We start from the raw sequence: 15,619 nt of genomic DNA on the forward strand, positions 1-15,619 counted from the left end.
AGAGCAGCATCTCTTTCTGGAGCTCCATGGGTGGCTGTTGTGGCACACCCTGCTCATGCTGCCAGTGACACTCCAGCTGTGCCCGCTCTGCTCTAGGAGGAATTGTCCTGCTTGGCCCAGGGCTCTGGGACACACTGAGAGCTCCTGGGCTCTACCCCAGTACAGGCTGCACAACACCCATTAGGCAGTAATTAACTAACCTGTGCCCTCCAAAAATCCCTGAGCACCTGCTTCTGCCTGTGACGGCTGCAAGGCAGGCAGGACATTTCAGAGCCGGTACCCAGCACAGCTTTTATGACACATCTTCCATATCTAATCCCAAACCTCTTAATCTCTGCTGCAAAACGTACCCGGGCAGCCGCAGGGGCTGGAGCCGCCCCGGATCGCCGGGCAGCAGGAACCTCCGCCGCCGCCTCGCCCACTGAAGCGGTGCCCGCCCGTCCCCGTGGCAGCTCCGCCACGCGTGGGGACGGGCTGCGATTTCACCCACACGACGGCCACCGCCGCCCTCTCCCGTGACCCCCGCTGCCCACCGCAGGGGCCTGCCGGAGCTGCCCCGGGAGTGATGCTGGCAGGAGCCATGTGATGCTGGGCTGGCGCCGCTCTCCCGTCCCTCTCCCGCTCGCTCGCAGGCTGTCATGGCGACTCCCAACAACCTGACTCCCACCAACTGCAGCTGGTGGCCCATCTCGGCGCTGGAGAGCGACGCGGGCAAATCCGCGGAGGGAGAGGAAAAGCAGGACTCGGCAGACCCCGCTCTCAAATCCCAGGACAGGCTGGTTTTGTACCACTGGACCCAGTCCTTCAGCTCACAAAAGGTAGAACAATGACGGCTGGGCAGGGTGCCGGGGAGGCATCACCTCCGGAGCCCAGCGCATCGCCTTGCTCGGGAGCGTGGCTGCACTCCCGGGCACAGCAAGGGCTTGGCCCCCGGGCTGGGGAGGGCAGCAGCCCGCGGCCGGCAGCTCTTTTACCCCTGCGGTTCTGCGTTTTCAAAGCATCTGCCTGGGGAAGGGCCGGCGATGGGGGGGCTCAGCCAGCTCCTGCTTTTGCTTTAGGATGGTGGCTTGCACCGGGAACAGCCCTGGCTTTGTGCTCGCTCAGCCCAGCTCTGCGGCCAGGAGCACAGACAAAGGCTGAGCCAGGCCCCGGGACCACCCTGATGCTGGGAGAGGAGGAGGCAGTCCCTGAGCCGGGCTCCTTCCAGAGAGCAGATCCCTGCACACAGCCGCGATCTGCCCCTGACATTGCAGCAGCGCCTGGGAAATCCTATTCCCGCTGGATGCCCGCGCCAGAAATCCCATTTTCCAGGCAATAGTAAATGCTCATTTTGCAGCGCAGCAGCAAACCCCAGCTCCCCCCCGCGCCAGCCCCGCCGGCACTCACACCCCACCGATGTTCTGTGGGAGATCCGGAGTGCTGGGGGGGCACAGAGATCCCCAGCGCAAGAGGCCCTCCCGCCCCGCAGGCTGGCAGGGAGGCCAAGGGAGGCCGTCGGCAGAGGTGCCCGTTCCTGCCGGCGGGCACAAAGCGGGGAGGGTGCCCGATGCAGCAGGGTGGTTGCACATGGTCGGCTCCACCGGCAGCGGTGACTAACGGGCGTCAGGTCCGCACCGGGAGGGGTGCTGGTGCCCGGCGCGGGCTGGCCTCGCTCTGGTCTCTGTCCCACTCTTTGGCTGGCACCAGCGAAATCACTTTTGGTTTTTTTGAGGAGGTTTGTTTGTTTGTTTTGGGGTTTTAGGTTTTGGGTTTTTTTGGGTAGGGGGAGGTGTCATTCAACCACCCTCAGCTCTGTGCGGCTGGAGACACTGGGTAAAAGGCAGGGCACACCCAGAGCCACAGCACTGCTGGCACAGCTTTGAGCTTTGGTTTTGAGGTCACCTGCAAGGAAAGTGTTTGCTGGAGGGCAGCTGAGCACAAACTGCTGTGATGGACATCACAGGGCAGGGGGCTTCAAGGGCTGGCCAGGATGACCTGCAGAGGAGTTTTGCTCAGATTCAGCTGTGGGGAAGCTTTTCCTGCTCTCCTCTGGGAGCTGCTCAGAACCACCCTCCATGGGCACTGGGATCCTGAGCCCCGCTCCCCCCCCCCCCCCCCCCCCCCCCAAGAATCTGCCTTGCCTGTGAAGGAGATGAAGGGCTGAAGGGCCTGGATGAGGTGCACCAGCATGTTCTGTCACCTCCAGCTGGGGTCACACCTTGGGATGCTTTCAGGGGCTTCCCTGAGGACAGTGTTTGGAGAGAGATGCCCTGGGTGGTCCTACCTGGGGTTTACCCATCAGTCTGGAGCCCAAGCACAAGCTGTGGCTGAGTTACCCAGGCTTTTCCTCTTGACTTTAAAAGAATTGATTTGCCCACCCTGTAAATAATTACAGACTAATTCCCCAGGAACACTGAGGGACAGCTAGAAATGCTTATATTTGTTAGGTTGTATTTTTAGCTGCTGCTGGAGGCAAAGAAGTGCTTTTCCCTCCTCCAGGGGTCCCGGGAGGTGTGGCTGTTCCACATCCCTGGAGAGGTTGGGGTCTTTTTGGACTAATTCACATAGCTCCTAACAGTCAGGTTTATATAACCTCAAAGCCTAAAATGCCTCCTCTGAGTGCACACTCAACACCATTCCAAGCACAAGGCAAAGCAGCAGAATCAGACCTGAGGGCTGGCCATAGGTGATGGGAATGGTGTCCTGCTTCCTCCTGCGTTGCTGGAGCTTCTGCTTCCTCTTCTCCTCCTCGTGTGTCTGCTGGGCTGTTCTGTGACCCACAGCAGAATCACCCATTCCTCCCAGCTAGGAATTGCCTCCTCTTCCCACCTGCTGCCAAGGGAGGCGCTCACAGCCCACTAGCAGTCCTGGCCCCTTCACCTGTCACAGAGGCTGCCAGCAGGAGGTGGTGGTCCATGAGCCTGCAAAGTTAGGATGAGATTTGGCCTCCTCTGCTGTGAGGACATCTCAGAGGCTGCCTTGATTTTACAGTTACCCCATGCCAAGAGCTGCTCAGCTTCTTGCAGGACAAGTGTGTGTTGTGGCACATCGCTGAGCTCAGTGACTGGGATGGGCCATGGAGGTGCCACGGGGGGATGGTGGCACTCTCAGGGTGCTTCGAGGGCCAGCTGGATGTGAAGGGCTGAGCCTTTTGGCCCCGGTCTCTCGGCGCAGGTGCGGCTGGTGATCGCAGAGAAGGGGCTGCCCTGTGAGGAGCGGGATGTCAGCATGCCCCTGATGGAGCACAAGGAGCCCTGGTTCATGCGTCTCAACCTGGGGGAGGAGGTGCCTGTCATCATCCACAAGGACAACATCATCAGTGATTACAACCAGATCATTGACTACATGGAGAAGAACTTCACAGGAGGTGAGGAGGATGGGGGTGGTCTGCACCTCGGGGCAATCCCAGGTTTAATCCAGACACTGCTTGCAATTTGCCCTTTAAAGCTTCAGCTTTACTCCAGGAGAGGAGCAGGCTGCCAGCCCTCTCCAGACCTGTGTGCTTTGCCCTGAAAATGAAAGATATCCAGCAGAAACTCTCCAGAATCTCTTGGAAGTGCTAGTGGAGGGCTTGGGAGAGGGGGGCATAGCTGAGTCCCTCTTTTTTTCCACCCTGGAGACCACATTCCCACACTGGATCCTTTCTCCCTGCTCCCATGGAGTGTGGTGGCATCTCACTGGAGCCACCACGGGCACAGTGCAAGGCAATGCTTCTGGATTTGGCCACCTCTGCACTTTGGCCTTGGGTAGTGGCATAAACCCCACCATGACTGGCCCTGCTGAAAGAAGGTGGGGTTGCGCCAGGTGCTGCTGCCTCTCTGTCCTTCCTCCACGGGCCCCGTGCAGCCAGCTGTGCACAGGGCACCCTGCTGTCCCTGGTGCCAGTGTGCCCTGGAGCAAACTGCCTACCGAAACGCAAACCTAGCCATCAGTGCTGGGGACCATGGGAGGATGATGTGACACAGACCCAGGGGAAGGGACAGCTGGAAGACAGAAGCTCACATTCCCCTGGAGCAGGGCGGCAGCCAGCAGAGCCTGGAGCAGCAGGAAGCTGAGGAGGCACTCAGAGGTGGCTCTTCGCGCGTCCACTGCGGCAAGCAGCCTCCCCCCGGCATCTCACGTCCCTTTGCCCCCATTTCCCCAAACCTGGGGGCTGTCAGGCTGGGACGCTCCATCGAGGAGGCTTCAAAGCTGAGCAGGGAGCTTGGGCTGTGCCATCACGATGCTCGCCCCAGCATCCATCCTCCTTGCAACAGAGACATCAAAAACATCTCAAAATAGTTCCCGAAGCAAGGGCGTTTTGCCAGCTCAGCTGCTGTCCTCTCCCGGCCCCGCCGCGCCGCGCCGCTCGGCAGCGGCTCGTTGCTCGCTCGCAGGAGGGGCAGCCGGGATGGGATCGACCGGGATCAGTCCGCACCGGCAGCGGCTCCTTGGGAACGGGGAACGCAATGGCAGCGGCTTTCCTGCCGAGGGGCTGCAGCAAGCACGGCTCCGCAGTCCCGCACCGCGCAGCAGCTTCGGCCGGTCTCCGGGAGGGGCAGGTGGTCTGACATATGTGACAACAGGCTGTCCCCAGCGGGGGGGAGCACGGTGCTGCCCGTGCACCGGGAAACGCCTGCCGCCGAGCTTTTCTAGCCAGGTGCAATTTCTCACCTCTTCGCTGAGGAGAGGCGACTCTGCTGGGTGCTCTGCTCCAAAACATCGTCGAGCACCGCCGGCAGAAGCATCAGCAGGAGGCTGCAGAGTTGGTGTGAGGGGGAATCGCCCACCCTGCAGGAACACACAGGGTGGAGAAGTGCCTTTGCAGGAAAGTGTTTCACGGAGTTTTGTTTTCCCCGGGGCTGGAGCACGATGTTGTTCAGCTGCTTGCACACACACTGCAGGTCAGCTCCCAGCGCAGGGTGGAGTTACCAGTAACGGTTTTCTTTCCCCAGAAAGCACTGAACAGAGCCAATAGGCCACCTTTGAGGCTGCTTCTCACTAGGGCACTTCCCAGCAGAGTCAAGAAACCACTGTTGAGTTGGCTGATGGCAACACACCTCAGAGGGGCTTCTCCAAGGACATCCTCAGCCCCATGCTTCTGAGCCTCCTCTCAGCCTACCTGTCAGGGCTCACTGCTTGTGGGCCACACACAATAGCAGCCCATACATGCAGGTCTGCTGTGGTATGCAAAGGCAGGGCCAGCACCACTGAAAAGCCTCCCTGGTACATGCTGAAGGGCGCAAGTTTGCTGCTGCTTCATTGTGGTCACTCGGTCCCGCCGCTGGCTAGGGCAGTCACTCTGGACGTGCTGGGGCAGTGCTGGGGCAGCCACTCTGGATGTGCTGGGGCAGTGCTGGGGCAGTCACTCTGGATATGCTGGGGCCCTGCCTCAGCCCCAGCCTGCTGGGTGCTGGCAGGCAGCCCTGTGGAAGCAGCATGCAGGCTGTAGGTCAGTTACTGCTATTTTGCTCAGCTGGTCACTTTTCTGGGGTGGAAAATCCCCACTTGGAGAGCTGGCACCCAAACAGAGGGCAGGGAGGAGCTGCCAAGGCCTGCCCTCACTCTGGAGACAGAACTGCTGATGCTCCTTGGTCACAACGAGCTTACAGAGTCCACCAGCAGAGACAGCCCCGATCTGGAGCTGTTGGGAGGGGCTGCCAGAATTCCCTGGATCCAGCACGGGAACGGTGCTGCCTGGCCCGAGGCAGGGCCAGCTGTGTCTGATGCCTGCTAGGCAGGCATCACCAGGCTGTGCCTACAGCCTTGCTAGTGCCACCAGCAGTGGGGCCGGGCAGAGCTGTCATTCCAGGCCCTTGGTTAAGGAGCTATGTTGGCCGCATCTATCCAAGTCCTTCTGCCAAAGTGCCTGGAACCAGGGTGTGTGGTGAACCCTGTGCTGGCTGCTGACCATGGCAGGTGGGCAGCCACCGTCCTGAGTCCTTTACTCACTGCCCATCAAGTGCTGTCTGAAAATGCCATAAACATTTATGAGCCCATAAAAAGTGGACCTGGTATTCCTGGGGGAGGCAAGAAGAACATTTCACTGCTCGTAGTGTCCTCTGCTGTGCATTTTGAGCTGTAAGCATAACAAAAAGAGCAGGACACAAACTGCCATCTGCGAAGGAGGAGTAAACCCCAGCAAGGCGAGGGAGGTGCCAAGCTGGTCAGGGCGAGGGGCACACCCTGCAGCTGAGGAATCAGGAACGTAGGGGGAAGATGTGCTGGGCTCCTTCTCTGGTTATCTGCTCCCTGATTCCCCATTTTGAAAGGCACTTTCAAGGGAGCCCAAGGAAAGCAGATGCCTCACCTGCAGTGGCAGGACTGCAACCTGGGAGATGCCAAGCTCACATCCCTGGCTTAGCTCTTCTCTGTAGCCTGACAAGGCTTGTTCCCCTTCTAAGAGATGTGGAACCAGTGTGCAAGTTCAGGAGCTGCAGAGGTGAAGGACTTGCTGCTCTGAGCTCCTGGGGATGTGGGGCCTGTGGGCCTGGGTAATGATACATGTACATGTCCCTGTGGTCCTGGGGGCCCACCCATCTCTAGGGACAGGCTGGACACTGTCCGGGCCACGACGGAGAGCAGGGATGAGGCAGAGCCAGGCACAGCTATGGTTTTGAGTCCATGCTGAGCAGTACTTGAGTCCAGGACTGCATGCTAGGGACTCATGGGGGCTGAGGAGCCCCTGAGGAGCACCCCAGTGACAGCTTTGCCTTCGGCCCCTCAGAGAACGTGCCCCAGCTGATCCCCGAGCCGGGCAGCCTGCTGCACGCGCGGGTGCTGCAGTACCGCGAGCTGCTGGACTCGCTGCCCATGGACGCCTACACGCACGGCTGCATCCTGCACCCCGAGCTCACCACCGACTCCATGATCCCCAAGTACGCCACCGCCGAGATCCGCAGTAAGTCTCTCTCCTGGGGCTGCCAGGGCTGGTGCCAGAGGGGGGGCTCCCACAGCCCTTCCTTCAGGCTCCCTTCGGCTGCATGAACTGGCTAAAGCCAGCTCTCAATCACCCTTCCACCTAAGCAAGCAGCAACAGAGCTGGGAAACAGCAAAGCACAGCCAATGTGGGAGCTGCAGCCACCTTGTAGAGGCTTCCCAGCCCCCATCTGGGTTCCCATGGACCGTGCATGCTTCTCACCGAGGTCCTTCTGAAGCACCTGGATTTGCTCCTTCCTCTGTACATCCTTTCTCCCTCCAGGAGCTCTCAAGGCAGGGTCGGGGAGCACAGCCAGGCTGGGTAGCAGGTCGTGGATGAGTTGGCATAAGGCTGTACCTGTCCTTCAAGCACTCATGAAACATTGATGATGCTTAATATAACCCAATGGCTGCTGCTGGGGAGTCCCTCGCCAAAAAAGTGACCTTGTTAGGAGAGCACCAGAGTGTGCCTTGTGCCCCCCCTTCAGGCTGGTGGTCCCAAGCAGCACCTGCAGCAAACTCCATTCCCCACTGCAGCTGCCTGAGTCATAGATGGTCCCTCTGAGATGGGGGACACTCAGCCACAAAGAGGCTGCTTGCTGGCACCCTGCACAGGCAGCTGTCCCTATGTCACCAAGCATCACCTCCTCCCCTAGACCTTGGGTAGAAGTAGGGTGCAGAGCTCATCCCAACTTGAAAGGGTCCTGCAGTGATGGCTTCAGACCTTATCTGCCTCACTTCACCTCCCCAGGACTCTGCTGAGGTCCTTAAAAATATCTTCCCACCTGAATATCCTCGAGGGTGGCATTTTCCCCAAGCCATTGCTGTGGGCAGGTCTGTTGGGTGCCCCAGTGCCAATACAGTCCTTCCTCCCAGTACATTTCCTGTGCCCAGGAGCTGGTTGGGCTGCCCTGCTACAGTGGGTGCAAAGCAAAATCCAAGTAGTTGTGTCCCAGCGAGAAGATAAACTGAGGGCCAGGCTCTGCAGGTGGCATCCAGGCTCCCACCCAAGCTGCAGCCCCAGGATAGCTGGCAGGCAGCCTGAGCAGAGCTCCCACGCTTGTGGGGGAAACCAGTGGGGGTCACTGTCCTGACCTGGACAGTGACAGCCTGCTGCTGGCTGCGACGCTGGCCAGCCCTGGCACCTCCTGCACCCGCAGGGGGAACAAAGAGGGAGAGGCAGATGGTCCCTGGCAGGAAGAGACGAGCCCAGCTTCGGTCAATTTCTCTTGCCCCTAAGCTGTTACTCTGCCTCTCGTAGCCTCTTCCATTTACTCTGCTCCTTTCCTCTGTTAGCTCCCTTGCACCGTGCCTTGGATTCCTCCCCATGCCCTGGGAGGGAGGAGAGTGGGCATCTGCCCCATGCTTTTAATGGGCTTCACACTACTAAATTCCACCCCTGGACTCTGAGCTGGGTCACGACAGCTTGACTGTGTGGGGAGTTGCCCCTCAAGCTGCTGCTCTGCACACACATCCATAGGTGGACAGTTTGTTCAGACGTCCCAAAGGGTCAGCCTGCTGGGGATGGAGCTGCAGGAACCAGGTTATGGGGAAAGCTCAGGAGTGTTCTTGGAACTGCAGGAGCCAGGGACCTGCTGGCAGCTCTAACGTGAGCTCAGCAGAGGGAAGGAGGAGCTGAAACCCACAGAGCTGGGCCTCAGCACAGCCAGGGAAGGGAACCTGCTGCGTCTTGCAGCGGGTGCTGTGAGCCATGGGTGGGAGGATGGAGAAGCCACTTGCCCTTGGGAGGGTGCTGAGCCTTGGGCACCAGCCCACTGGTAGCAGCCAGCCCTGAATTTGGCCCATCTGAGCTCTCTGGGGGTTTTCTAGGTGCCACAACACTCTGCATGTAGCAGGAAATGCTTTGTTGCTGGATGCAAAGTCATTCTGACCTCTTCCAAACACAGCCCCCCCAGCCCCCCTCTCTGTCTCCCCCCAGGACATTTAGCTAATGCCAGCACAGACCTGATGAAGCTGGACCACGAAGAGGAGCCACAGCTGTCAGAGCCCTACCTCTCAAAGCAGAAGAAGCTCATGGTGAGTGGCTCAAAGCCACACACATCTCTGTGCCCATAGACCTGCCATGGGCACTTGGTGCCTTGTGGCCCACATGGCTGCAGAGACACTGTCTGTCTGTCTGTCCATCTGCCCACCTTTCCCTCCTCCCCTCCTAACCCTGTTCTCCACTCAGGCCAAGATCCTCGAGCATGACAACGTGAACTACTTGAAGAAGATCCTTGGTGAGCTGGGGATGGTGCTAGACCAGATCGAGGCTGAGCTGGAGAAGAGGAAGCTGGAGTACCAAGGTAGGTGCTGGGCTGCATTCCTGGGAAGTTCTCCCACACCAGCCTGAGGTGCTACACCAGGAACAGCCAACGGCCTGGCACCTGAGGACCACCCCCCACGAGGCAACCCCCAGTGCAGCCAGGCTGCTTCTGGGTTCTCCCAATTCGGGGTGCAAGGCTGCCACTGCAGCTGTGCTCTCACCAACCCCCAGCAGCGTGGGAGCCTGCCACACTGCCGCAGGGGACAGCAGGACCCCTGTCCTCATGGCCGCTCCGAGGCTGCTCTGCAGCCATTGCGGGGTGGGTGGCAGGTCCCCTCCACCCCAGCAAGGGGCTGCTAGGGACTGATGCTCTGGCTGGGAAGGAGCAGACTGGCCCCAGGCTCTTACACCGCAAGGAGCACAGGCACAAGTGCAGGGCTGGGCACATGTCCTGCAGCCAACCTCCCCCAGCCACGGGTCCGAGGCACATCTCAGTGGGGCACAGGCAGGGAAATCTGATGGGAATCTGAGAGACCCTGGAGGGGTGGCAGCTCTGACAGGGCCTGCGTCAAATGCCAGCGGGCGGGAGAGACCCACACCAGTCACGCCCAACATCAAACACAGGCTGCTGGGTGCCTGCTGAGAGCCACTCCGGTGGCCTGGCAGGCAGGGCTGCATGGGCACAGCTGGGCACGGCTTGTCCCAGTGCCACCCCGGGTTGATGCCGTCATCCAGCCGTCGCTGCTGCAGGCAGGGCTCACAAGCCCAGCCCCAGAGCAGCCGCAGTGCCAGGCAGTTAAGCAGGAGACCCTGCCCTCAGGGCTGGCCGCGGCAGTGGGAGCTGTGCGGCTCACCTGGGACCACACCCAAAGGCCCTCGGAGGTGCCAGGGTCGGGCCCTGCAAGGCACCGGGATGAGCATTTGCCAAGAGCCCCGAAACATTGCCAGTGCCATCTTGTGCTGCCCTCATTAACTGATTTGGGGCAGCTCAGCAGAGTTCAGCCTAATGAGGTGCCCCGAGAAGTCACCCCAGGTGCCTGGAGCAGTGGGGTGGCTGCTGCTGCCTTTGGGCCTCAAAAGCTGATCCTCCCTCTGCTCCAGGCCCCCAGACCCTCCCTGCCATGCCTACAGCCAGGGCAGGATCGCAGCAGTGCACAAGCACAGGCCCCTTGGCACTGGCTCAGGAGCCGCAGGGCAGCAGCTCTCCTCCCACGCAGCCCTGGCTGCAGGCCCAACAGGAGCGATGTGCACAGGGCAGGGTGGGCAGCAGGAGGGTGGGAGACGCTGCGGGAGCACAGGAGACTCCCTGCTGCAGGCACGGCTGGCATAAGCTAGTCTGAGCTGGGGCTGCTGTGGATGCAAAGCAGACAAGGTCTTTGCTCACATTTCTGCTCCATTTGGTGCTGGGCAGGGGTGCAGGGGACTGGCACAACCCATAGCTGCATCCAGCCCTCAGAAGGGGGCACAAGCCCAGAGCCAGGAGGGGTAGGTCCAGATGGTAGCTCTCTTCCAGGGTCACCATCCCCACACAAGCTCTCACCCACAGCAGTGGGTGGGACCCGGGCAGCCACCTCAGCCCTGCTGCCCTTACCTCTGGGACACAGCATCCTCAGGGTCCCAGCAGCACCCAGGAGGCTCTGGTTGCAGCACCTCCACGATTCTTTAGTCACTGCAAACATTTATCGACTAATTAGGCCCAGGCAATCTGTGCCTCCAGCAGGATTAGGCAGGAGGCCAAGGGCTGCTAATTACCAGTAATGCCCATGGCCTGGCCCAGCAGCACCAGTGCCTGCCCGGGGCTGCAAAGACACCGCTCTCCGCTCACCTGATTACAACAGCCACAGGACAGTGGAAGAGCTCCAGAGCTGAGGATTTGGTGTAAACCCAGGGACTGAGGCTGGACGGGGCTGAGTTTTGACCCTCTGCTGTTCCTCCTTCCCTCCATCTGCCTTCACCTGCCTTATCTCCAGCCCAACCCACCTTCTCAGCACTGAGCCTGTCTCTTCCAGCCTGGCACCAGCTCTGTTAACTCCTGGGCACTCCTCTGCTGAGCTTACTTCCAGGTTCACCCATCACCAGGGGCTGTCAAGCGCATCAGTATCTTTCCTCATGCCCAGCATTCGAACCAAGCTCTGCCTGCTTTGCACACCCAGCTCTTGGCACAGATGTGCTGCCAGTTTTGGTGTCCTAGAGTAAGGTTCCCATTGCAGGAGAGGGGACAGAGAGAGGACCTCTCTGACAGCACACCAGGGGAGCAGGCAGTAAATGGGTTTGATTCCCAAGGACTCATATTCCTGAAACAGAACAAGCTTAACATGACAGCCCTGGAACGGCTCCCAGCACTGCCAAGGACAAACACTGCTGCTGTCCCTGAGTACCAACATAGCAGAAGGGGTCACTCTACCTCATCTTACTTCAAGGGGGACTAAGAACACTTTGCTGGGGATCTCCTGGGTACAGGAGAATGCCATCTGCTACTTCTGACTTGGGAGAGAGGCAGCAGAGCCACTTTGTGGACAGCAGCCTGTGTCTTTGGGTGAGCTGTAAATGCTCCTCTGCTGTTTGCACCCTGCTGCCTCCTGTCTCCTCTACCGTCAGGCCTGGCAGACGAGGTCTGAGCTCCTGGGACACCAGAGAGCTGGGAGCCCTGCCCAGGTCCCACACATTGCTCCTGCCTTCGTGGATCTTTTGAGCAAGCCCTTAGGTGCCCACCCAAGGGTTTCTTCTTACCCTGCCTGCTCTGTCACTTCCCTCTGCAGGGCAGAAGTGTGAGCTTTGGCTCTGTGGCTGCGTCTTTACCTTGGCCGACATCTTGCTGGGAGCCACTCTGCACCGCCTCAAGTTTCTGGGACTCTCTAAGAAATACTGGGAGGATGGCAGCAGACCCAACCTGCAGTCCTTCTTCGACAGGATACAGAAACGCTTTGCCTTCAGGAAAGTTCTGGGGGACATCCACACCACGCTGCTCTCCGCCGTGGTGCCCAACGCCTTCCGGCTGGTCAAGCGGAAACCTCCCTCCTTCCTCGGAGCCTCCTTCCTGATGGGATCTCTGGGGGGAATGGGATATTTTGCTTATTGGTACTTAAAGAAAAAATACATCTAGTGCTGGCTGCTGGGTGTTTAGTTTGGTGTCTGTGTGCTGTGTGAAGTGATGATGAAGCCTCAGTAGCCAGCTCCGAAGCAAGGTAGCGCCGCGTTGTGCAGTGTAACATTCCATAGGCTAGAGTAGAATCCTGCCCCGCTGGGGAACCACAACAGCCTCACCACCGCCTCCCAATGCCGCCTTTAGGTCCCAGTACCCACCGCCAGCAGAGGCTCAGGGCTTTGCAGCTCGGCTGTGCCCACCGGGGAGCAATGCTGCCTCTGGCACCGGCTGGCTCCAGCAGGAGATGGGGACCCTGGGAAGGCTCCCGAGAGGACTCCAACGCTGGCTCCTGTCCGTCTCCTTCCCAGCTGTCCACTGGTCACATTTCACACGCACAGGTGGTGAGGACTCTTCCAGAGGGCATTGTGTTACGCTTGGAGGCTCTCCTGGGGCAGGGTGCAGGAGCTGGTCATGGTCAGGGTGGGTTTGCATTCCTCAAGTCTTCATTTTCCAATTATTTCCATGAACAGGAATGTTTTTATGGAGCTGCACTCAGAATGTATCCACTTCCCATGGCTGGCTTTAGTGGGCTTTTTTTAGAGGAGTTAATGTCTGTCTTTAACTGCCACACTTTCTCTTGAAAGAAATCACTCTGACTCCCATCCTGCATTTTGGCACACGAAGGAGATTATTGGTTTAAGCCTTTTGGCTCCATCTCTAGAGTTTTCCTTCACGGATTTGCAAAGCATCTCTTACTGACTTGAACTCTGCAGTCTGACCACGCTCAGATCTCCTCAGCACTTTCCTGAAGGCTCTCTACTTTCTCTCCCACCAGGGGCTCTTTCCTGTCATTCCCTCGCTGTCTGTTTCCTCAGAGACACTGCACAGAATCACATTGATGACTTTCTTGTGCCTTTTGCATGCTGGGAAGGATAACCTCACTGCTACTCATGCTTTGCAAACTGAGATCCTCAATAAACCATTTGGGAGGAGAAATGGCTTCACATTTATGCCTGTGTTCATCACCCTTCCAGGCCTGCTTCAAAGCATGCCCCGGGGCAGGGGAATGTGTTGCTTCTCCTGTACTGCACTGGTACTGATCCCCGCTGGGATCTCTGCCGGCTGCTCCTCGGAGCGCTCCGGTGGGCCCCGGCGACCCGAGCTGCATCCCTAGGCTGGGGAGTGTCTGCCAAGCGTGGCTAAAGCAATACAAATTGCATTTGCCTCTAACTGCAAAATTAGCTTTATCTGTCCGAAAGCAGCTTTGGTTCTCGATACAACCTGGCAGCCACGGCACTGGGAACACTCAGCAGGAATTGCCAGGGATGAGCACGGGGCAGCCAGTGCAGAACGCACCCCTCTGAGCCGTGCTGCTCACAGCTTCCTGCGCTGCTCTGACACTGCTGGGACGGGACAACCTGTGCAGCTGGAAAACTGCTTTGGTGTGAGGATGCAGAGCCCTGAGGCAGGCTGCCCAGAGAGGTTGTGACATCTCCTTCTCTGGAGAGCTTCTACTCCCCCTGGCCATGGTGATCCTGAGCAAGCTGCTTCAGCAGGTAGTTTGCCTGGCTAAGCTCCGGAGGCCCTTCCAGCCCCTATCTTTCTGTGTTCCTGTGATCCCTGTTACCACCCTGTGCTTAGGGCCACTCTTTACACTGCTGTGCAAGCCCTCAGCACCACCCACTGCAGAGCCAGTGCAGGCACCTGCAGCGAGGCTGCAAATATCCCCACTGCAAACACAGCTGCACTGCAAACACAGCCACGCTGCAAACAGCCATGTCACAAACACAGCCCCACTGCAAACACAGCCATGCTGCAAACACAGCCACACTGCAAACACAGCCCCACTGTAAACACAGCTGCACTGCAAACACAGCCACGCTGCAAACAGCCATGTCACAAACACAGCCCCACTGCAAACACAGCCACACTGCAAACACAGCCACGCTGCAAACAGCCATGTCACAAACACAGCCCCACTGCAAACACAGCCATGCTGCAAACACAGTTGCACTGCAAACACAGCCCCACTGTAAACACAGCTGCACTGCAAACACAGCCACACTGCAAACACAGCCCCACTGCCACGATGGTTGCAGTAGGAGGGGAACATCTGGCTTCAGACTGGGACAAGCATTAGGAGGAAATTCTTCCCCAGGAGGACAGTGAGGCACTGGAACAGGTTGCTCAGGTTGAATGGGGCATTAAGCCCTAGTGGGAGGTGTCCCTGCCCACGGCAGAGGGTCGGAACTGGATGATCTTTAAGGCTGCTGTCAGAGCAGTCAGCAGGCAGATCCTCAAACGTGACACTCTGCTGAAGTGCCTGCCCTGAATCCTGCACTGGCTGCCCTGTGGAGCCTTCCCTGCTTCGTGGAGCCTGGGGAGAGGAGCAGCACGGTGAGGTTACACATGGTGTGCCTGACACCGACAGCTTTGCATTATGACTCACTGCTGCAGAAAATGCAGAGCCAGAGCTTCTGGCTCAGAACAGCTGTCTCTGGTGGAGAGAGCCATGCAGAGCTGATGGCAGGTGAAGATGGTGCAAAGCCTAGTGAGCCTTGCAGCTGAACCGTTGCACCCAAAGCCACCAGGATGGTGCCAGTGCAGAATGGCTCTTGGGAGCTGCCCTCTGTTCTGCTGATGGCGGAAGCAAGGCCAGGTTTAGTGTGTGCTTGCTCTCGACTCAGACAATGCACAGCTCTCCCAGCACTGTGCACTCTTGCTCCAGCGTTGCAGAGCCTGACCTAACTGGTTTGGGATTCAGAAGAATGGGAGTGACAGAGCTGTGCGGGGGTTGGGAACATTTTGTTGTCGGATGTGGTTTGGAAGTTAAGAAATTAAGTTATACCGGGGTGGGTTCGGGGCAATTTTTGGAGTAATTTGGGTTTATGGGGAGGTTTTGGGTTATTTTGCTGCTTTTTTTCTGCTTCTGGCCAAGAATCTTCCCTGTGGCTGTTCTGCTGTTGGCTGCAAAGGCATGGAAATAAATTGCTTTTGGCAATCACACCTAGAAGAGCACTGTGCAGGGCATGGGTGGCACAACCTCGTGCCGCAGTGTGTGGAAGCAGCACTGAGCAGTGCTCAGCTCCGTGCCAAGCAGTGCCTGCAGCACTCCAGGCACTCTCAGAGCTGGCTGCACCCTGTTCTAGTTGCAGAGCAGTGTTATTTGGGTTACTCCTGCAGCTAAAAAGGATTTAGGTCACAGGAGAGATGTGGTGCTGGTAGGAAAGGGCTGAGGCAGGAGGCAGGGGAGGTGGGGGGTGGAGGTGTTATTTTGAGTGAAGGATTTTTAGCAAGGCTTTGTCTCCTGTGTCCCTTGGCTGCCCTTTCTCAAATGCTGGGACAGGAGGTGCTGTGTCCACTGGTGCACAGCTTCATGACCTGTGGGCTCC

At 58.5% G+C, this 15,619-nt stretch overlaps 1 protein-coding gene across 1 annotated transcript; it reads left to right on the forward strand.

The window, feature by feature from the left end:
- The first annotated feature begins 394 nt into the window (after positions 1-394).
- Positions 395-13,223, forward strand: GDAP1L1 (ganglioside induced differentiation associated protein 1 like 1). Its single transcript, XM_064167864.1, has 6 exons — positions 395-818; positions 3,154-3,346; positions 6,686-6,859; positions 8,816-8,913; positions 9,068-9,182; positions 11,902-13,223. The coding sequence occupies exons 1-6, from the start codon at positions 639-641 to the stop codon at positions 12,243-12,245; spliced, it is 1,104 nt and encodes a 367-aa protein (XP_064023934.1). The 5' UTR covers positions 395-638; the 3' UTR covers positions 12,246-13,223.
- The last annotated feature ends 2,396 nt before the right edge of the window (positions 13,224-15,619 follow it).

The sequence above is a fragment of the Pogoniulus pusillus genome, chromosome 29, assembly GCF_015220805.1.
Source record: "Pogoniulus pusillus isolate bPogPus1 chromosome 29, bPogPus1.pri, whole genome shotgun sequence".
Taxonomy (NCBI): Eukaryota; Metazoa; Chordata; class Aves; order Piciformes; family Lybiidae; genus Pogoniulus; species Pogoniulus pusillus.